The sequence below is a fragment of the Heterocephalus glaber genome, unplaced genomic scaffold, assembly GCF_053883595.1.
Source record: "Heterocephalus glaber isolate CG9 unplaced genomic scaffold, H.glaber_assembly_v1.0 deba00001687, whole genome shotgun sequence".
Taxonomy (NCBI): Eukaryota; Metazoa; Chordata; class Mammalia; order Rodentia; family Bathyergidae; genus Heterocephalus; species Heterocephalus glaber.
This window is the reverse complement of record NW_028258412.1, coordinates 19,671,145-19,693,580: the sequence shown is the minus strand read 5'-3', so window position 1 is coordinate 19,693,580 and position 22,436 is coordinate 19,671,145. Positions and strand designations below refer to the sequence as shown.

Genomic DNA, 22,436 nt, shown 5'->3' with positions numbered 1-22,436 from the left:
CAAGCCTGAAATTTGAGAGGCTGAGACAGAAAGATTGCCATAAATTCAACGCCAGCCTGAACTACATAGCAAGACCCTGTCTCAAAAAAAAAAAAAATTAAGGGCCGGGGATTTAGCTCAGTGGCACCTCGCCTGCCTCTCACAAGCTCAAGGTCCTGAGTTCGATCCTCTGTACCAAAAAAAAAAATTAAGATTGCTATGTACATGGACAAATGATAAATGTAGTCACTATGTACTGCAAACACATAGTAATAAAAAAAGAATTTTCTCTATGGATTTAAAAAATAAATTGGTATTATCGGCAAAAAAGCAGATTTGAAGGAATAGCAGTAATGTATAAGACAATTACAGTGTAACTAAATAACTGCACAGCCAGTTATTTAAAAATGGTGTTTTCAAGGCCTGGGATGTATCTCAGTGGTAGAGCACTTGCTTAATATGCAAAAGGTCCTCCGTCCAAGCCCCAATACTACCAAAAAAAAAAAAAGTGGTTTAAATTTAATTCAAGGCCAGGGTAGTAGTGCATGTCTGTAATCCCAGCACTTAGGAGGCTGAGACAGGAGGACTGCCACAAGTTTGAGGACACCCTAGACTATATAGTGAATTCAAGACCAGCCCAAACTACATAGTGAGACCCTGTCTCAAAAAAATATGTATATTTGGGCCAGGGATTTAGCTCAGTGGTTCTGGCACCTGCCTCAAAAGTGCAAGGACTCGAGTTCAATCCCCAGTACCAAAAAAAAAAAAAAAAAAAAAAAAATATATATATATATATAGAGAGAGAGAGAGAGAGAGAGAGAGAGAATTCAATAAAATGTATCCAAAGCTGGGTGTGGAACCATATGCCTGTAATCCCAGCACTCATGAGGCTGAGGCAAGAGGACTGGCACAAGTCCTGGGTTCAATCCCCAGAATAAATGAATGAATGAATAAATAAATAAATAAATAGTATTCAATAAATGATTAAAGATATAAAACTATATATACTATTTACCTCAATTATATATATATATAAAATATGATTTGAAGAAAAAACTAATAAAAATTGCTTCTCGGCCTTTTGGCTAAGATCAAGTGAAGAAACTAATAAAAATATTTTTTTTGGTTGGTGCAATCCCAGGCTATTTATTGTCTCTCTTACACTTTTCAATATTTTCTCTATTTTCTACAACATTCATGTATTAATTTTTTTTTTTTTTTTTTGCGGTATGAGGGATCGAACTCAGGACCTTGTGCTTGTGAGGCAGGTGGCAGAACCACTGAGCTAAATCCCAAATCCCCGGCCCTCATGTATTAATTTCTTAAACGTAATAAGAAGGTAGCGAAGCATAAAAATACAGTTCATGTAATATCAACTATTCAGGTAAGTCCAAAAAATATAGACTCAGTCATTATATTAGCATGAAAAAAAGAAACTTTTAAGGGAATCTGAGTCCAAACAGTCTAACAACGGCTGTGTCCTTGGCACACTGCGAGAGCCAACGTGGCTCTGCCTAGTGAGTGTTAGTGTAGCTCCCTGGGTCTGCTGGCCTCTGGGAGCACCCTCAAAAGATCAGACCAAGACGCCGCCGTGCTGTCTGCCTAATATGGACATGGTCTATATTAACTGTATTACTGACCAAAATGAGTTCATGCCAGGAGGCAAAGGAGATCAAGCACAAGAGAGGAGTCCTGAAGTTAAGTGATAAATGATAGAAAGCACAGGCTGGGAATGGTGGCACATTAGTGTACTCTCAGCACTGGGATGGCTGAGGCAGGAGGATCGCTGTGAGTTTAAGGCCAGCCTGGGCTACACAGAGAGTTCAGGGCCAGCCTGAACTATGTAGTAAGACCCTGTCTCAAAAAGGAAAAGAAAGAAAGAAAAAGAAAAGGAAGAAAGAAAAGCACTAGATGCCACCAGTGGAAAACTCTGTCTTCTTATGGCTCACCATGGTGTGAGCTATATTTCCAGGTACCAAATTATACCTACTGACTCGCCTATGGAGTGAGAGTCAGTGGCCTAAGCAAACCCTCAATGCTATAACGATCTCAATGAGGGTGTGAGGAAAGAGGTTCTATCAAACATCCATCCTGCCCATTCACAGTAGCTTCAAAACAAAAGCTAAATACCTAGGAATCAACCTAACCTAGGAAGTGAAAGAACCTCATAACAACAAACTACAGTACACTGAAGAGGGCATCAGAAAATGGAAAGACATCCCCTGTTCCTGAATAGGCAGAACCAATATTATCAAAATGGCCATATTACCAAAAATGAGACATAGATTTAATGAAATTCCAATCAAAATGCCATCAGCATTCTTCACAGAACTAGAAAAAAAAAATCCTAAAATGTATATGGATCCAGAAGAGACCCTAATAGCAAAGGCAATCCTGGGCAGCAAGAGCAAAGCAGAAGGCCTCACAAGCCCAGATTTCAAGTTATATTACAAAGCTAGTGATAAAAGCAGCATGGTACTAATACAACAGCAGATATGCAGAACAAGGGCACAGAACTGAAGATCCAGAAACAACCCCAGACACATTCAGTCGTCTGATCTTCAATAAAGGGGCTAAACATGCTGAAGAAAAGATAGCCTCTTTGATAAGTGGTGCTTGGAAAACAGGATACCCACATGTAGAATATAATCTAGACCCCTATCTCTTACCCTGTACTAAAATAAAATCAAAATGGATCAAAGACCTAGATATTAAAACAGAAACAATCTACTGGAAGATAAATAGATAAAACTCTTTCAAAGACATAGGCAGCCAGGTGTGATGGGCACAGACCTCTAAACTCAGAACTCAGGAGGCTGAGGCAGCAGAGTTGCTGTGAATTCAAGGCCAGCCTGGGCTACACAGTGAGTTCAAGGCCAGCCTGCCTAAAAAAACCCAAAATAAATAAATAAAGACATAGGCCTAGGTAAGGACTTTTTAAACAGAAGCCCAATTGCTCAAAAAATAACCCCAGGAATCAATGGGATTACACCAAATTACACCTACTGACTCATCTATGGAGCAACAAAGGAAACAACCAACAAAGTAAAAAGACAACCTACAGAATGGGAAAAAACTTTTGCCAGATAGGCCTCAGACAGAGGACTAATATCTAGAATATATAAAGAACTCAAATAAATAGACTCCCCCCCAAAAAATTAAAGACCCAATCAAAAAATGGGCAACTGAAGGGCTGGGGATTTAGCTCAGTGGTTTCGCCGCATGCAGCGCAAGCACAAGGACCAGAGTTCAATCCCCGGTAACAAAAAAAAAAAAAAAAAATGGGCAACTCAAATGAACACATGCTTCTCAGAACAAACACAAATGGCCAATAAATACATTTTTAAAAGTTCAACATTTTTGGTCATTAAAGAAATGCAGGCCCAGGGATTTAGCTCAGCGCACCATGCCTGCCTCCCAAGAACAAGGTCCTGAGTTTGATCCCCAGTACCAGAAAAAAAAAAAGAAATGCAAATCTAAACAATACTGAGATTCCATCTTACTCCACAATGAATGGATATCATCCATAACTCAAAAAACAGAGCCAGGGATTTAGCTCAGTGGTTCCGCCACCTGCCTCACAAGCACAAGGTTCCGAGTTTGATCCCCGGTACCAAAAAATTAGTGATAATTTGTTAGTACCGCAACAGCAAACTAAAATACTCATCAATAGGAGAATGGTTAAGCAAAACTATGTCACTGTATCTTGTGCAGCACCGAAAAATAATGGAGTAGGGGCTGAGATTTAGCTCAGTGGTTCTGGCACCTGAGCGCAAACGTAAGGTCCTGAGTTCAATCCCCAGTACCAAAAGAAAAAAATAATGGAGTAGATCTATATATGGAGACATAGAATGATCAAAATGTTATATTATTAAGTTAAAAAGTTTCAGAAAAATGTCTTAGCATGTCATCATTTACATAAAAACAAAAAAGAATGTGTCATGTACACACACATACACACTTTTAAATGATCTTGAAGAATAAGTACATACCCAAAAATGTTATTACTAATTTAAGCAGGGTGGGAGATACAGACCAAGATTAGGGATAGTCAGCTGAGTGTGGTGACACACACCTATAGTCCTAGCTATTTGGTTTGTGGTTTTTTGATAGTGGGAATCAAAGTCAGGATCTTGCACCTGCCGGGCAGTCTTGGAGCCACTGAGCTACATCCCTGGCCCAGCCCTAGCTATTTGGGAGGCAGAGGGAGGAGGATCAATGAAGCCACCAGGTTGAGACTAGACTGAGGAAAGTAGTGAGACCCCCATCTCAAAAATAAAAAAGAAAAGGGCCGGGGATTCAGCTCAGTGGTTTCACCACCTGCTGCGCAAGCGCAAGGACCTGAGTTCGATCCCCAGTACTAAATAAATAAATAAGAAAGAAAGGAATTTCAGTTTTGTCTGTTATTTCCATTTTGTGTAAGACTACACTCATGTACTGCTCAGAGTTTTCAAAATATTTAATAAAGGGCTAAGGGTGTAGGTCAGTGGTGGGTGCTTACTTAACATATGTGAGGCCCTAGATTTGATTCCCAGCATTCAAAAAATGATAATTAGCCAGGTGTGGTGTAATCCCAGCACTCTGGGAAGCTGAAGTAGGAGGATCACAAATTTGAGACCAGCTTGAGCAACTCAGTGATTTAGCAAGAATCTGTCTCAAAATTTTAAAATAATAATAATAACAATAATAATAAGGCTGGGGATGTAGCTCAGTATAAAGGCCCCAGGTTCAATGCCAGCACAGAAAAAAATAAGTTAATTAAAATGCAGGATCAAAGTAAGTTATACAATTTCTTCAGTCTTTTCTTCTTTTGAAATAACTATGCATTTGTCCCATAGTCGATTCACCTTCTGTTATTTACATTTGTCTACAACTATTGACTAAACATCTTGCAAAGCAGTATATACTCCTTGTGTTCACCCCATAACCACTGTTGGAAATGAAAAGATGGGGAGGGAGGAGAAAGCATGGGCACTTTCAGGAATTGACAGTCCTTTTTTAATAATTATCATGACAGGTTCCTTGTGACCCAGGACAGAACAGGGGCAGAGCAAAGCCCTCAGTAGTCCCAGCCAACAGGTACTATCTTGTGACATTCACTATGGAAGCCAAGAAGGCAGATAATAATCAAAGCTGATTTATTTACTAAGACTTTTGATGTACAATTAGAGGAAAACTGAAATGAAGACTATTATCTCATCTGCCTGCCATATTGCAAACAAGTTGGGAAGGAAGAAAGTTTCAGAGGAATCGTTTAAAAATCGATCTCTGCTGATAGATCTCCACCAAATATTCCTGTTGATAGGATACTTTTGCTTTCATTTACAATGAGCAGCTGACTGATATGCATAATAAAACTTTCCAGCAACTAACACCTTATAAAGACTCACTGCACTTTAAATACATAATCATCCACATTCTTATTCAATTCTTACACTAACCCTGTCATCAGTCCCCTCTGTAAAATGATGACAGTCTAACAATAATTTAAGAACATGAACCCTGGGCTGGAAATGTGATTGCAGCCTCAGCCTGCCATTAACTGTAGGATCTTTGTCAAGTAATTTAACGTCTGTCTGTGCCAATTTCCTCATTTGTTAAGAAAAAAAAGATAATAATCTCATAAGGTTTTTGTAGGGATTAATGAGATAATGGATGTGAAGTGTTTCCCAAAGAGCCTGGCTCAAAATAAACTGTGTGGCTGTCATGGTGGAGGCAGAAGTGGTAACAGTGACGACAAAGATGCTGCACCAGAAGAAGAAACCAGGGATGACAAGTGAAGAATTCGCCCAAGGTCATGGCTAGTAAGGGCCGGAACTAGAATTTTAATCCCAGTGACTCTCACCTCTGGGCAGTCCTGCCTCCTGGTCTTCAGATCCTTTATTCCCAATCTCAGGACCACCGGACGCTAGCCTATAAGCCCGTGGAGCCTCTCACCCAAGTTCACAGGACACTGCAGCAAGACTCAGAGACTCTTATTCCAGGGCTCCCTGACTGCATGGGAAAAAATCTACTGGTGAACAGGCATGGTTTATTCATTAATTCTTCTAAGTCAAGAATCAGGAATTTTGCTGGCATGGTAGCACACACTTGTGAAGGATCGCCCCAAGTTCAAGGCCAGCCTGGACAAGTGAGTTCAAGGCCAGCCTGAACTACATAGTGAGACCCTGTCTCAAAAAAACCATAGATAGAATCAAGAATTCTAGGCTGGGGATTTAGCTCAGTGGATCCAGTGCCTGCCTCGCAAGCACAAAGTCCTGAGTTCAATCCCCGGTACCAAAAATAAAAAACAAAAAAAAAAAGGTAAAAAAAAAAAAAATAGAATTCTATAAAAATACATTAACACTTTCCAAAGATTTTGCCAAGGGCTGGAGATTTAGCTCAGTGGTGCTGTGCCTGCCTCACAAGCACAAGGTCCTAAATTCAATCCCTGGTACCAAAAAAAAAAAAAAAAAAAAAAAAAAAAAGATTTTTGCCAAAAGGATAAACACACTGGTGGTATTGAAAACAGACCAACAAATATCTAAATATCAAGAATTTCATGTAAGTGTGTCAAAAGGACTAAAGCCTGTACAATTTCAGTTGACCAGCTCCAAATCCAATCCCAGCTAAGTCACCTACATTGCCCAGGCTGGGCTTGAACTAGCAATCCTGCTCTGTCAGCCTCCCAGAGTGCTACAGGTGTGCACTACCACACCCTACTTAGCTTTGACATAATTAATACACACAATTGTAAAACTATCACAACAAATAGAGAAATAAGTGTCACCCTAAAAATACCCTCATGTACCTTTGTAGTCCCTTCCTCCCATCATTTCCTTCCTACTTATCTCCAGGCAACTACGAGATTAGTTTGTACATTCTAGAATTTCATATAAATGGAAGAGTACAGTATGCACTCTTGTTTATCTGGCTTTTTCCACTCAGCATAAATCAATGTTGTATCAGCAGTTCCCTGCTTTTATTGCTGAGTAATATTCCACTGTATAGATATACCACACTTGTTTTCCCATTCACCTGTTGATGAACATTTGGACTATTTCCAGTTTGGCATAGTCATGAATTATAAGGTTTGTGTGTTTGTGCAGGAGGGAAGGGTAAGCCCTTATAAACAAACATTGAAAAATGAGAACAGGGCTGGAGATATAGCTCAGTGGTAGTGTGTTTGCCTAGCATGCATGAGGCCCTGGGTTCAATACCTGGCCTTGAAGAAGATATATATAGATATATAGAGAGATATAGATATAGATATAGATATATAGAGAGAGAATATAACTAAAATGCTCGAATTTAAAGTACTTTAACTTATGGAATAAGGAATGTCTTGGGTACATTGGGTAAGTCAAGTCTGTCTGTCTCTCTGCCCCCCCATTGTTTTTCTTTTAAATTCCCTTCATTTATTAAAAAACACCAACATTCTATGAAATGCAATACTGAATATCTGAGTTATCATTTTTGAGTTACTGCTTTTTATTTCTCTTAAATTTATATTTACTTTAATGTTTAAATAATAATTTCCAGTATGCTTTTGCTTTCTGTTTTAACACATAGAATTAAAATAAATTCAGGGACTGGGGGTGTCACTCAGTGGCAAAGCACATGCTTAGCATGCACAAGGCCCTGGGTTCAATCCTCAGCACTGCCTCCCCCCAAAAAGAAAGAAGAGAGAAAAGAGTAAAATAAATAAGTTTAGGGACTGGGGATTTAGCTCTAGTGGTTCTGCTGCCCGCCTCGAAAGCCCAAGGTCCTGAGTTCGATCCCCCAGTACTGCAAAATAAATAAATTAAGTTAAATTAAATAAATAAGTTTAAAAACGGGCCAGGGATTTAGCTCAGTGGCACCACACCTGCCTGACAAGTGCAAGGTCCCGAGTTCAATTCTCAGTACCAAAAATAAAAATAAAAAGATAGTTCCCTCTCTGCTTACTGGGTAAGGGTTCAGAGTGCCAAACACGCTAAGGATGCCTCATTCCCAGGGACTTGGCTCTTGTTGTCCTCTGTATGGGCTGCTCTGTCCCCAGCAGCCATCTGGTGCACTCCCCCTCTTCCCTCAGGTCTCTGCTCCAAAGCCACCCAGGGCTTCCCTCCCCTGCTCACCCAGGATAAACAAGAGCCTCCCTCACTATTCTCCATCTCTTTACACAGCTGCACTTTTTTCTCCACTGGACTACCATTTGCCATGGTACACACACACACACACACACACACACACACACACACACACACACACACAGGACCAACCCTCCATACCTGGGTTCTATATGGGTGGATTCACCCAACCATGGATGAAAATGGGAAAAAACAAACAAACTCAGAAAGTTCCAAAAAAGCAAAACTTGAATTTGTCTCGTATCAGGCACTACAGTGAATCTCAACAAATGAAGTGATGTGCAAGTATATCCTGTGCCTGTGTAGCCTCCCATCATTTATTTCCAAGCTCCTCAGTCTTCCCCGAACCGCGTTGTTTTGAGCACAATTCCCCTCGCATCTCCTTTTTGTACCATGTAGTTAGGCCTAGGACATGCACACACTTTCTCTTCTTGTCATCATTCCCTATACAATACAGCATAATAGCTATTTACATAGTATGCACATTGTACTAAGTAGTATAAGTGATGTAGCAGAGATGATTTCATCTGGGGGCATGACATAGGTTATATGCAAATACAACACCATCTCACATAAGGGCATCAGTAGGCATCAGTGAGCACTGGTATCTAAGGATCTCCCAAGGACACTGAGGGATGACTATGTATGGTATATATTTATTTCTCAAGTTGATATGCTCTCCTTAAAACATAAGCTTTTTGAGGATTTTATTTCACCCACTGCTGTATCCCTAGCATCCAGGTCAGTGGAAACCCAGCTTACTTCTGAATTCCACAAATACAAATTTGTTGATTAAATATTATTATTTTTTTCAAAAGCACTTGCCTATAATTTACTGGGAAGAAAAAATTTAATTCAAATGCTCTGCTCTTGCTTAAATTAAAACATTAAATCACTGTTGGACTACATCTTAGAATGGTTTCTTTTTTAGGTGACATTTAATGTCACACAGCACTTACAGAGTGAAAAGAACACTGGAATTCAAAGGCCAGAAAGCCCAGGTCTGGTCATTGCTCTACCACAAGCATCAATGCTATACCCACCAGTCATAAACTCTCCGCATCTCAGATAACTTCTCTCTAAAATGCTTTCTAAAATGCTATAACATTTTGTAACTCTATTGTAGTCTTATGAATCAAGGTTACCACATAAATTATTCAAACTAATTTCAGTCTCATCCCTCGTAATCCAAAATTGTTAGCTGAAGGACCCTATATAATTATAGCCATTTGCTGTAATGCCAGCTACTGAGAAGACTGAGGCAGGAGGATTGCAAGTTAAAGGCCAGCCTGAGCAATTTCCTGAGACCCTGTCTAAATCAATCAATCAATCAATCAGTCAGTCAGTCAATAGGGTTGGGAATGCAGCTCAGTGCAAATCTCTGGTTCAATCCCCAGTACAATGGGGAGGAAAAAGCCATTATTCATCCAGATGTCCACTGGAAGGACAGGCTTGAAAGGGTGTACTTTGTAGAGGCGGTAGCATTTGAAAAGTGAACTTTAAAAAAAAGATAAACTTCTAACCTTCTTCTAATAAGAAGAAATAGTTGCTAGGAAGGAAATAAAAGTACCTGTTTATTACTCCACCAATAGCAATTTATGAAATTTAAAATAATTACAAATACAGGACTAGGGATGTAGCTCAGTGGGAGAGGATGTGGTCAGCAAGCCCCTGGGTCTGATAACCTGCATCACTAAAAACAAAAAATTACAAATACAAATCTCATTCATGCATGGCAACAGAAAAGTATTATGATTAGGAGCAGATGTACTTGAGATGAACAGAACTAGGTTAATTTCGAAGCTATGTGCTCTGTGCCACCCATACCCGTTTTGTACTTTACTTCCCTCATCTGGGCAATGGGTACAAGGTATACAATTATTACAATGAGTAACAACATTTAGTTCTGAGGGTCTTTTGGGAATTCCTTAATACCAAATACATAGGATTTATTTGATATTATCATTAAACAATCAAATGGAAATATATCCACACAAACAAATCTAACAACCACAAAAACATTCTTAGATACCTATTTCTCCAGATACTGTGCAGCCTGCATAACATGGAAAGAAATAAAAAAGTGCAAAGGGGCCAGGGATTTAGCTCAGTGGTTTCCCCGCGTGCTGCGCAAGCGCAAAGACCCGAGTTCGATCCCCAGTACCAAAAAAAAAAAAAAAAAGTGCAAAAGTTCTTCACTACTGCCAGTCATAAATGTTACACATATTAGTTTCTGAGATGTTAGACCATAAATGTTTAAAAAAATTCTTTTAACCTACCAAGCCATAGAATTTTTCTTCTAAAATCATTCTTCAGGGGCAGGGGATTTAGCTCAATGGTTCCGGCACCTGCCTCACAAGCGGAAGGTCCCGAGTTCGATCCCCGGTACCAAAAAAAATAAAATAAAATAATTCTTCAGTGGAAATGGCTGACACATTCACTCAATACCATACAGAGTAAACATTTTAGGAAATCCAACTTCATACCTCAAGAATTTTAACTAATCCCCAAAATAAATAAATTACAGATACTTATCGATGTATATATTATATATTTTTTAACATTTTTGGTTTCTTGAACTTAAATTAGTCTCCAAGGAACAAAGAGAATCCACCTCCCACCTCCAGCAGAGCCAATTTAATTAAAAGAGCCCACCATCTCAGCGTAATACCCTTTGAGTTTTCAGCAGATAAGACACTCAGACACACCTTGCTTTTTATAGACTAGGCCCAAATGAGCCATAATAAAATTCCGATTCCATGTTAGGAATTCCCTACCAATTTTAGACCTTCTCGGCTTTGGCGGGCAGAATGTAAAAGAAGTCAATTAAAGAGTTCAAAACGGAAATGCTGAAGCAACCTCAAAACCAGACACAAAAATACATTGGAACGTATTCGCATCTCAAGCACGTCCAACTCTCTCAGCCAACGCGATCCAATCAATGTCGTTTCCAGAAACACACGGTAATGGGTTTTAATCTATTTCTGTAAATGTTCCTTGTGCTGAAAGGCAAAGCGCACTGAAAACCGCAAAACACAAAAGATGCCTCGCGTTCTGTTTATAGCCAGAGACAGGCCATCCTCTCTGCGCCCTACCCCAGGGAGTCCTCCTTGCGACAATAAGAATTTCATGACACCCGATGCTACCTCCACTCCAAAATGTCATCCCCCAAATTGGAGGGGGCGCAGTGTCAGCACCCGCAGCCTCAGGAAACGACTGCCAGTCTTCTCACCTCTGGGAAAACGTGAAAACGAGCGAAGTCGGGGGGAAAGTTCCCATCCACCGAGCGTATCTGGTTTCCTTCTGCCCCCAGCCCCAGCAGCACAACTGCTGAGATCTGTTGCACCTGCCACAGCTCCCGAGCCTGCGACCCACGGGACACGGGGTAACGCACAAAAAGGCCCTGCGGCCTAAGGCGCCGGCTTCGGCGGGGAACACACGGAGGGCCACGGTGGCATCCCTGTCGTCCACACCGCCCGCTTCCCTGACAAAGGCCCCGTGCCCGTCGGAGCCAAGACGCACAGAAGTTGCTGGGTCTCCCATCGAGAACTGGCACTGCCACTGCACCCTCTTCCAAACACACACACACACACACACACACACACACACACACACACACACACACAATCCACGCAGGACGGGGAAAGGAAGAAGGGGGAGGGTTGCAACGTTAGAATAAAAATGTCCCCAAGGCTGAGCAACCTGGGTGTGCCCTGGAAGTGAGTCCAGGGGGCGCGAGGGGAAGGGGAGACGGCGCCTCCCTCGGGCACCAGAGCCCGTGCTGGATGAAGAGCTCACGAAACGCCGGGGTCCGAAGGATCAAAATGAAACCGCAGATGAATCCCCGGCGAGGGGGCAAGCGGGCGGGCGCGAGGCCCGAGGAGGCGCGGGGGCTGCAGACCGCAGGCCCTACCTGCGGGCCCCGAGCCTACTCGCACCTGCGGGCACCATGGCGAGGCCGGGCCCGGCGCGGCCAGGGAGTGGACCCGCACCCCGGGGCGGGGGTCGGGGTGGGCCGGGCCGATGGCGGCCGCCGCCGCGCTCACCTCCAGGTCGGTGTCGGCGGCCTCTGGGGCCCCGAGGATCTCGCTGGGCAGCTCGGCCAGGTCGGTGACCCGAATGAGCCCGTCGTGCAGGAAGATGGTCTCCTCCTTCACCGAGAGCCACTGGGCAGAATCCGCGGCCGCCGCTGCCGCCGCCGCGGCCGCCGAGGAGCCCATGGCCCCGGCTGAGGGCTCGGAGCTGAAGAGCGGATGCCCTGCCCCGGACGCCGGCGGGAGCCGTGCGTTCACCAGCCCATGGCAGCGCCCCGCCGGTCGCCTCGCCCGCGCAGCTCCGCTCTAAGCCATCTGCGGAGCCGTCATCCTCCCAACTCGGCCCCGGAGACCCCCGCTGCAGACGCCGCCGCCGCCCTGAGGAGCTAGATCCGCCTCTGCTGCTCAGGAACCAACTGTCAGTGAAACGCCATGTTGGGGGCGGGGCTCCCGGCATGCCCTGCGGAGCGGACAATACCGGCCCCGCCCACCGCCGGCCCTCCTACCGCCCCGCAGACTCGGCGCCCGGGCTGCAGAACTCAAGCCCGGCGCCGCTATGTTGAGACTGCCCTGCGGCTGACCTCCCCAGCCCCTTCTTCCTTTGGCCGCTCGAGGTCACCCAGGTCTGCGGCGCACCAGGAGAAGAGGACGTCGCCTGCCCTTCCTTCTTTACTCGGGCGTGCACCCCTCGCTCCGGCCAGAGCCCCCACGCTGGGCCCAGTAGCCAGGTTCACGCCCTGCTTGTTGGTTTAAATGAGATGCAAGCAAAAATCTAATGCAGGGTTGGGGTGTAGCTCTGAGGTAGCGCGCTCGCCTACAAGCGCGAGGCCCTCGTCGCGCTCTGCGGGGGAAAAAAATTTGGCGCAGAATAGGAGTTGCACACTTGTCGTTAAGCACTTGGTAGAAGCGCAAAGAAGGTGTTTAAAATTTACTGAAAAGTCCAGTATGGATAAGCCACTCAACCTGGACAAGCCTGGGGGGGGGGGGGGGGCGCACGCCTGCTATCCCAGCTGCCCTAGAGGCTGAGGCAGGAGGATCGCAAGTTCGAGGCCAGCCTGGGGAATTTAGGGAGCTCTTATCTCAAAAAATAGAAAATAAAAGAAGCTGGGAGTATATCTCAGAGGTGGAGCGTACTTGGGTTCGCTCCCACTACCACAAAAAACCAAAACCAAACCGGTAAAAAAAAAAGCACCTATTGCCAATGTTTGCAGCCCAGTACCTAACAAGTATTTCCTGAGTCATAGTAACTATTGTTATATTCCAAATATTTAACCTTCACGTGCACCTTTTTTTTGGTACCGGGGATCAAACTCAGGTCCTTGGCTTACGAGGCAGGCGGTGGAACCACTAAGCTAAATCCCCGGCCCCACATGCACCTTTAAAATATGGACACCAGCTGGGCCTAGTGGCACATACCTGTAATCCCAGCATTCTAGGAGGCTGAGGCAGAGCAATTGCAAATTGAGCCCAGCCCTAAACAACACAGCAGCATACCAAGACCCACCCTCAAATAATTTTCTAAATAAGTTATTTAAAAGGGCTGGAGATGTGGCTCAGTGTGAAGGCCCTGGGTTCAATCCCAAGTACCACAAACATACTCACATACACACACTCCCATTTTTGTAAAAATAAAAAGGAACTATAGATGTAGAGAAAAATGTGTGGGAAAGTGTATACCAGATTGTTTGAGCTGCTCTGGGGGGCTGGGGCTGAAATGGTGGAGGCAAAATTTTTCTCTCTATATGACATTTATAATCTCACTCTTAACAAAAAGCAGACTACTGGGGCGCAGACCTACCAAGTCAACTTTGAGAACACTGGAGGGAATAAACAGCCCATGGTCAGGGGTATGTGTACAGGAATGTGGAGTTCAGTGTTGGTTCTTTTTTTGTAGAGACAGGGTTTCCCTATGTAGTTCAGGCTGCCCTCACACTTGTGGCAATCTTCCTGCTTCAGCCTCCCAAGTGCTGGGATTACAGGCGTGCACCACCACACCGGGCTCAATATTGTTTCTTTTTTTCTTCTTTTTTTTTTTTTTTTTTTAGCAAAACCTTTATTGGTATGTTTTAGATATACATAATGATAACAATCATCATAGAGAATTTGCACCTGTACATGATATAGCATGCCTCATCTTTTTTTCCCATCCTTCCCCCCCCCAGTATTGCTTCTAAGAGAAAACATTACAATCATTCTATTTTATTTTATTTTATTTTATTTTTATTTATTTATTTTTGGTACCGGGGATCGAACTTGGGACCTTGTGCTTGTGAGCCAGGCGCCGGAACCACTGAGCTAAATCCCCGGCCCTACAATCATTCTAAATGTCCAACAATATGGGACTGGTTCACTGAAATAGTACGTCCCTAAAATGGACTATTTGAAGCCATTCAAAATAATGTTTATGAAGAATATTAATACAAGTGAATGTTCATGATATATTGCTAAATGAAAAAAATCAAGCTAAAATAGTAAATTTCAAATTTAATTTAGTAAAGGACTTTTTTTTTTGGTACCGGGATCAAACTCAGGACCTTGCGCTGATGAGGCAGGTGTCAAAACCACTGAGCTAAATCCTGGGCCCTTCAAATTTAATTTAAAAGCCAGCCATGGAGCACACACCTGTGTTGCACTGGGGAGGCTGAGGCAGGAAGATCTTTTCAGGTCACAAGTTATAGTCCAGACTGGACAATATAGTAAGACCTCATCTCAATAAAACAAAAATAAATAAAATTTAATTTTAAATATATAATGATAATCTTTATAGGATGACTGCAGTTTTTTTTTTGAGACAGGGTCTCGATATGTAGTTCAGTCTGGCTCTGAACTCAATATGTAGTTCAGTCTGCCTCTGAACTCAATATGTAGCCCAGGCTGGCCTCAAACTTGTGGCATGATCCTCCTGCCTCAGCCTCCCGAGTGCTGGGATTATAGGCATGCGCCACCACACCTGGCATGACTGCATCTTTTAAAATCACATGCATGTATGAATATGGCTATAGAACAGTGCTCCAAGGCATTCAGATAAGTCTAAAGGGTATGCTTAAAGGTGATTCAGGGGTTGTGGTCCATACTTTGGAAAGTTTCTCAAGTTTTCTTCCTAGAGCATGGCAAAAACCCACTTTGTTGAGTTTTTATTTTTATCAGTGCATGTTCACAGTGCATAATGATCGCATTCCTTGTGGGGAGTTGGTGCATGTGCATCACACATCTCAATTCTTTCCCACATCCCCTCCCTCTCCCCTCCCAAATCCCCTCCTCTATCTCTTGGTCCCCTTCCCTCTTGCAAAAGATCTATTTCCCTTTTTCCTATTACCTATCTTTTATCTTGCTCTTTATTTATACTTTGGGTTTCTCATATAAGAGAACCTACACAATATTTAAGTCTGTGTGTTGGACTTATTGCACTTAACATTAGGTCTCAAGGTGCATCCACTTTCCTACAAATAACTTGAGTATATCCTTCTTTATGGCAGAGTAATATTCCATTATATATAAATATCGCATTTTCTTTACCCATTCATTTGTTGATGGGCAGATAGGCTGCTTCTAAGATTTAGCCATTATAAGCTGTGCTGCTATAAACATAGGTAGCATGTGTCACTGTAATATAATATCTTTCATTTTTTCAGGAAGATACCTAAAAGAGGAACAGCTAGGTCAAATAAAATTTCTATTTCTAGTTTTTTGAGGAATCTCCATACTCTTCTGCATCATGGTTGTCCTAGTTTACACTTCCACAAAAAATGGAGAAGGGTTCTTTTTTCCCTGCAGCCCAACCTGCATTTGTTATTATTTGATATTATGATGATGGCCATTCCAGAGGAAAATGGAATTTGCATTTCTCTAATGGCCAGAGATCTTGAACATTTTTTCATGTTATTTAGGGAACATAGACTGCTTTTGAAAGAAAGTAAAAATTTTTTAAATTTAAAAATCTATTTAGCTGGGCCGGGGATTTAGCTCAGTGGTTTCTCTGCCTGCTGCACAAGCGCAAGGACCCGAGTTCAATCCCCAGTACCAAACAAACAAAAAATCTATTTAGTATGTAGGCATCACTTGTATATAATACCCTTCAGAGCAATCACTGATAGCCTCATTTTATCAAGAATGAAGTTGCAGAATTAAGTGACTTGTTCCTGGCTAGCATGTAGCAGAACTGAGGTTTGAACCCATAGCAGATTCCATCCTGCACTGTCTCCCTCCCAAATAAATAATTTTTTTACAGTACTGAGGATTGAACAAAGGGCCTTTGCACTGAACTACATACCAGACCTCTTTGTAAACATATTTTATTTTGAGACAAGATCTTGCTAAGTTGCCTAGATTGGGCTCAAACTTGGTGATCCTCCTGCCTCAGCCTCCCAGAGTTCCAAATCACTCATATGTTACATTGTTATTATCATCTCCTGCTTACAGTTATTAATTTAATTTTTATTATTTTCATTCCACAGGCACTTGTAAAGCCCCTAGCAGGTGTAAATCCATGGAGCTGTTTAAAATAGAGATAACCAGGCCAGGGATTTAGCTCAGTGGTTCTGCCGCCTGCATTGCAAGGTCCCAAATTTGATCCCCAGTACCAAAAAATAATAATAATGCTAATAAAATAGAGACAACCAGATATTATCTGAGTATCTAAAGGACTGTGTAAAAAATTCATTCCCTTTTTTCAAAGAGCTGGAAAGTTCTTCAAATATATGTGGAAAACATCCTGAAAGAACGTGGCTATTTTTGTCTTCTTTATTCCACAAGGATTTCTTGATCCCTGCTGTATGGCTTTGGTCTTGGCATGGGGTTATTAGGATGAGCCAGGTAGGAAAGTTGTCTCTTCGGAGTCTACAACCTGATGGAGGAAAGAGACCAGAATCAAAGAAGTTCAGCAGTTCACTGCAGTTTGGTTCCATGAAGATGATAAAACAGGCAAATAAATGTGTAGGAACAGGGGCTGGGGTGATGCTCTAGGGTAGGGCACCTCTTAGTATGCTCGAAGCCCTGGGTTCAATTCCAGAAATAAGGGCCGGGGATTTAGTTCAGTGGTTCTGCCGCCTGCCTCAAAAGCACAAGGACCTGAGTTCAATCCCCGGTACCAAAAAAACCCCCCAAATATATTTTCCAATTCCAGCAACAACAATAAGACGACAATTGTATCAAATCTTCACAACAATTGTCTGAGACAGGCAGTATTTTTATTCCTAATTTCTGCTGGAAAATCAAGGCTCAGTTAGACCTACTCACTGTCACAAACCCAATAAACATCAAAGATCCGATGTGAACCCAGGTCTGCCTGATTCCATAACCCCAGCTTCCTTATTTGTGCTGCCTGGAATCCCATTCATTCCCTTTGCTTACAATTCCAAACTTCTGTCAAACACCCATTGTAACTGGAAAAGGCTTGGGTTTTAAACACTAGCCACCTTGAAGTAGTTTCAGAGAGTATTTCTTGTGCTCTTCATTTTTATATTTCAAGATCAAGGAGTGAAGATGCCCGGGAACTATTGTCCTTCGCCCTAATTAGTGAAAACAGCACAGATCCAGAGCTTAAAGTCTTTAGGCTCATGATGAAGAGTTATTTAATATTTTAGCAACAGTAATTAATTAGTCATAGGCCTGCATGGCTGCCACCATACCTTGATGAGGCAGCTGATGAATTAATATTTATAAATCCCCTCTGAAAATAAGACCATTTAGTGGGAATTTTTAGAACAGATTAGCAAGATAAAGTCCCTGGTCAAGAGAACTTTCTGCTGACAGCCTGTAGGCAGGGAATTTATATTTAGGCAAACAACATAAAGGGGGGGGGGGCAGAGCTAATTCATAAACAGGAAAGATTGATGGCTTATGACTTCTTTTCTTTGTCCTTTCCTACTCTTCCAGTCAAGAATAGAGAATGAACAGGGCATGGTGGCACACATGCCTGTAATCCCAGCACTCAGAAGGCTGAGGCAGGAGGATTGCTGTGAGTTTGAGGCCAGCCTGTACCATAGAGTGAATTCAAGGCCAGCCTGAATTACATAGAGAGACCTTGTCTCAAAAAACTGAAAAACTAATAAAATTTAAAATGAATTTAAGGGTTGAAGATTTAGTTCAGTGGTGCTGCTGCCTGCCTCACAAGCGCAAGGTCCTGAGTTCGATCTCCAGTACCAAAATATAAATAAAAAATAAATTTTAAAAAAAAGGAAGGAAGAAAGAAAGAAAATGAAAAAAAAGGATAGAAGATCAGGGTGAGAAAATGACTAAGGGAACATGGCTGAGGAGCCCTAAATTGGAAGCTGAAGGGATGAGGAAAGCAGGCGGAAGAGCTATAGTAGGTGCGACCTCAGTCACCTGGGAGGCCTCTCCAGAGAGGGAGGGAGCTTGCAGATGGGGACTATCTCCCTCTGCCCCAGCTGCTGCCGTGATATTTACTGGCCTGTGCTCAAACTGGGGCCCCTCTGGGATTTCTCTCCTTTCTGCCGACTTTTCTGTACCAGCTGACTGTGTAAAATGAGTCTGTAATCCTTCCTGAGCTCACAAACATGAGCATGTGGCATGGAGATCAGTGGCCCTTGATAAACCTTAACAGGGCCTGAAGATAGCCTCCGGCTAAGCAGGCGTTGGAAAACACCCAGGGAGAAACTCACACACCTCTGCCAAGTGTACTCCTGTCCACACACACACTGACAGAACCTGTGGGAAGACTGATTATTTCCCCACCTTGGACCACAGTCTCAAAGAGGAACACACACCCACTCAAGTCTTTCTGAGTGATCTGGTAGATTATTCAGCTCATGGGTGGGTCGCTGAAGCAGCAAGGAAAGGAAATCGAACGAAACAGACATTGTAAAACGAGGAAGGACAAATTTTCCTTGGAGTTCTGCTGAAATACCAAGCCAAGGGACAGGCCTCCGCAATGAGGACAAGCCCAAAGACAGGCAGCAGGACCTGCAGCTCCACTCCTTCGAGAAATCAGCACCATGGAGATCTGAAAGATGCTGTGTCCTCTGCTGCCCCTTGGTGGGCACTGGAGGTATTGCTGCACTAAATTTTCCAATTCTGGTTTGAGAATTTGCAAAAACGCCTCTGCTGCAAAATTTTAAATTACGAAAAGGCCGTTTCCACAAAGGAAATGTGAACAGGGGCTGGGGATTTAGCTCAGTGGTTCCGCCGCCTGCCTCGCAAGCACAAGGACCCGAGTTCGATCCCCAGTACCAAAAAAAAAAAAAAAATTCTAGGAAATGTGAGCAAAAGACAGGATCATGGGTTTTTCACAGAGGAAAGGCAAACACTGTACGTTTTCATTCGTTTGAGTGCCTACTTCAAATGGGCACAGTGTTAGATCTAGGGTCCATTTCCTTCCTTCCCTTCTCTCTCTCTCTCTCTCTCTCTCTCTCTCTCTCTCTCTCTGGGGGCTCATGGACTCACGGACCCCTGGGGTTGAGTCCCAACTTTTCTGCATGTCGCCATGAACAAGTTATTCTGCTTCTCTGTTCCCTGGTTTTCCCATCTTAAAATGAATGAGGGCTGAGGATGTTAGAGTGCTTGCTCGCTAGCTACATGTAAGGCCCTGGGTTCAATCCCCCACACTGTTAAAAACGAAGAGATGAGCTAGTAACGGTACTTTATAGCTCAGCAGAGTTGAGGTGTTTGTTTCTTTGTTTTTCAGGTCCTGGGGACTGAATCCAGGGCCTTTTTATGGAGTTACACCCCCAGCCCTTTTTTACAATTTTTTTTTTTTTGAAACAGGGTCTCACTAAAGTTGCTAAGTTTCCCAGGCAGGGCTCCAACTTGAGGTCCTCCTGCTTCAGCCACCCAGAGTTCTGGGATTACGGGTGTGCACCAACCTACCTGGCTATGGTTCGTTATATCTTTCTTTCTTATTTATTTATTTGGTTTGGTTTTATTTGGTTTTTTGAGACAGGACCTTGCTATGTAGTTCAGGCTGCCCTTGAACTCATTATCTAGCCCAGGCTGGCCTCGAACTAGCAGCGATCCTCCTGCCTCAGCCTCCTGTGTGCCGGGATTATAGGCATACGCCATCATGCCTGGCCCTGGGGTTGGTTCTTTCTGAGGGCTGTGGAAGGATCAATTTCTGACCTTGATCTTTGGCTCATAGGCAGCCATTGTCTCCCTCCACCTCTCTGGATTTTCTTCCCTTCATACAAATCTGTGTCTATATTTACTGAAAAGGATCCCATTCTACTGGATCAGCCCACCCTAATGATGGAGTTTTAACTTGATTACCTATGGAAAGACTCTATCTCCAAACAAGGTCACGTTCTGAGGTACTAGGGCCATGGTGGAGAACCTACAGCACGCATGCTGCAGCAGGCACACAGAGCCCTCTCTGTTGGCTCAAGAGTCAAATGGCCTCAGCCAAGGTCTGATGAATTGTCAGCAAGCATACAATAGCAAAGATTACATTCACTGTGCAAAAGCATGCCAGATGCAAAACTTACCTTTCAATAAAAAGCTGTTTGTATCTTTGAAAGCTCTGTTATTGTGTGTTTCTTTTAAGATAAAAGATGTTAAGTATGAGTTGTTTTTTCCAAACTAAAACCTCAGTATTCAGGTTTAATTGCAGTGTTGGGACTTTGTGATAAATAAATGGGTTTTGGTTTGCAGTTTGGGCGCTAGGTCTTTAAAAGGTTCGCCATCACTGGACTAGGGACTGACATGGAGTGCATGTCTGTGTGTGTCTGGTTTCGAACCCAGAGCCTTGTGGACACCAAGCACATGCTCTGCACCACAAACCCATCACGAAACTTTGAAGAAACAAATTTACTTCATGAGAGATTGAGCTGAGGGGGAGCAGGACAGAGAACCGATCATTCAAAAGTAAACAGTTGGATTCATAAGATGATTCATTGATTAAAATACACATTTTAAGATAAAGTAGTATGCAAGCCAGGCATAGCGGCTCACACCTGTAATCCCAGCACTCTGGGAGACTGAGGCAGGAGGACCACAAATTAAGCCCGCTTGGGCGACTTAATGACTCAGTGAGACCTTGTCTCAGAATTTTAAAAGGGGTGGGAGGCTGGGGATGTAGCTCAGGGCAAAGTTCTTGGGTTTGATCCTCACTACCACAAACACAAAACAAAAGGGGCAATTTGAATGCATGGTACTGAGGATCAAAGTGAGGGCCTTGAACCACCAGGTGAGAACCCTACACTGAACTACACTTCAGCTCGGGAAAAGAGAGACAGAGGACAGAGTCCCTGTAAGGACAGAAGGGGAGGTTCAGGTGCCAAACAACAAGCCAAGGTGAGCCCAGGTTTGCTGGCCATGACCAGCATCCCAGAGAACAAGGAAGGGTCCTTTCCGGGGCCTTCAGGAAGAGCATGGAAAGTGGGGCGTGGTGGTGCATGCCTATGGTCTCAGCATTCAGGAGGCTGAGGCAGGAGGATAGCCATGAGTTTGAGATTAGCCTGAACCACATAGTGAGTTCAAGGCCAGCCTGAACTATATAGGGAGACCCTGTCTCAAAACACACACACAGACACACACACACACACACAGACACACATACACACACACAAACCCACACACGCAGGACCCTGTCTCAAAATAAAATATAAAAAGGCTGGGGATGTAGCTCAGTGCAAAGGCCCCAACTTCAATTCCCAGTAGCAAAAAAAGAAAAGAAAAAAGGAAAAGAAGAAACAAAACCACCAGCCCTGCCAACATCTTGGTTTCAGGCTTTGAACCTCCAGGACCACGAGAATAAATTTCCATTGTTTTAAGTCTCGAAGTTCATGGTACTTTGTTATGGCAGCCCTGGGAAACCAACACAAAGGCATCCTCAAACTTCAACTGGAGCAGGAGGGGAAAGTCTCCCTGGGGCAGAGGCTGGTGGCCGTGTGATGTGCTTCAGCACCTGTGATGAGCGGAGGTGAAGGAGCCAGCATCCTTCAAGGGCAATGCAGTCTCTGAAAGCTGCTAGAGTCCAACCCTGCGGACCCTGTGGGCCTCAGCATTGAACTGGGGCCTCACCAGCCAGGCCCAGGCCAGGAAGGGTGACATGCAGGCTTGGGATTGCCAGCCACTGAGATTTTTGTCTGATCCCTGGTACCTGGCATGGTGTTGGAACAAAGTAGCTGCTTAGTAAAGGCTGGAGGAATTTGAAGATACCTTGCTGGAATCTATGCTCTTGAATGTCATCTGCTCCTTTGTCTTACATTAGGCCAGTGCCCATCCTGATCTCAGAAAGCCACTCTGGCTGGGGAAGGTGGCCCACACCTGTAATGTAGGGCTACAATTATTATTATATATTAATTTTCGGAAAGCTAAATGAATAGTTGGGCTGGGTGTGGTAGTACATGCTTGTAGTCCCAGC

At 43.4% G+C, this 22,436-nt stretch overlaps 1 protein-coding gene and 1 pseudogene across 8 annotated transcripts in view; one reads left to right on the top strand and one right to left on the bottom strand.

Moving 5' to 3' along the window:
• Nucleotides 1-12,590, bottom strand: part of Hectd4 (HECT domain E3 ubiquitin protein ligase 4) — a 180,542-nt gene extending 167,952 nt beyond the window's left edge. For 6 of the 8 annotated variants that reach the window (XM_087198219.1, XM_087198220.1, XM_087198221.1 and 3 more), the window contains exon 1: nt 12,134-12,590. In XM_087198219.1, the coding sequence (XP_087054345.1) occupies nt 12,134-12,307 (174 nt within the window). In that variant the 5' untranslated portion in view covers nt 12,308-12,590. Of the gene's footprint in view, nt 1-10,366; nt 11,988-12,133 lie in introns of those variants that run through there. The other 2 variants (XM_087198226.1, XM_087198225.1) reach the window with 2 other exon arrangements.
• On the top strand, nt 1,045-1,119 carry LOC147822021 (U2 spliceosomal RNA; annotated as a pseudogene).
• Nucleotides 12,591-22,436: the final 9,846 nt, after the last annotated feature.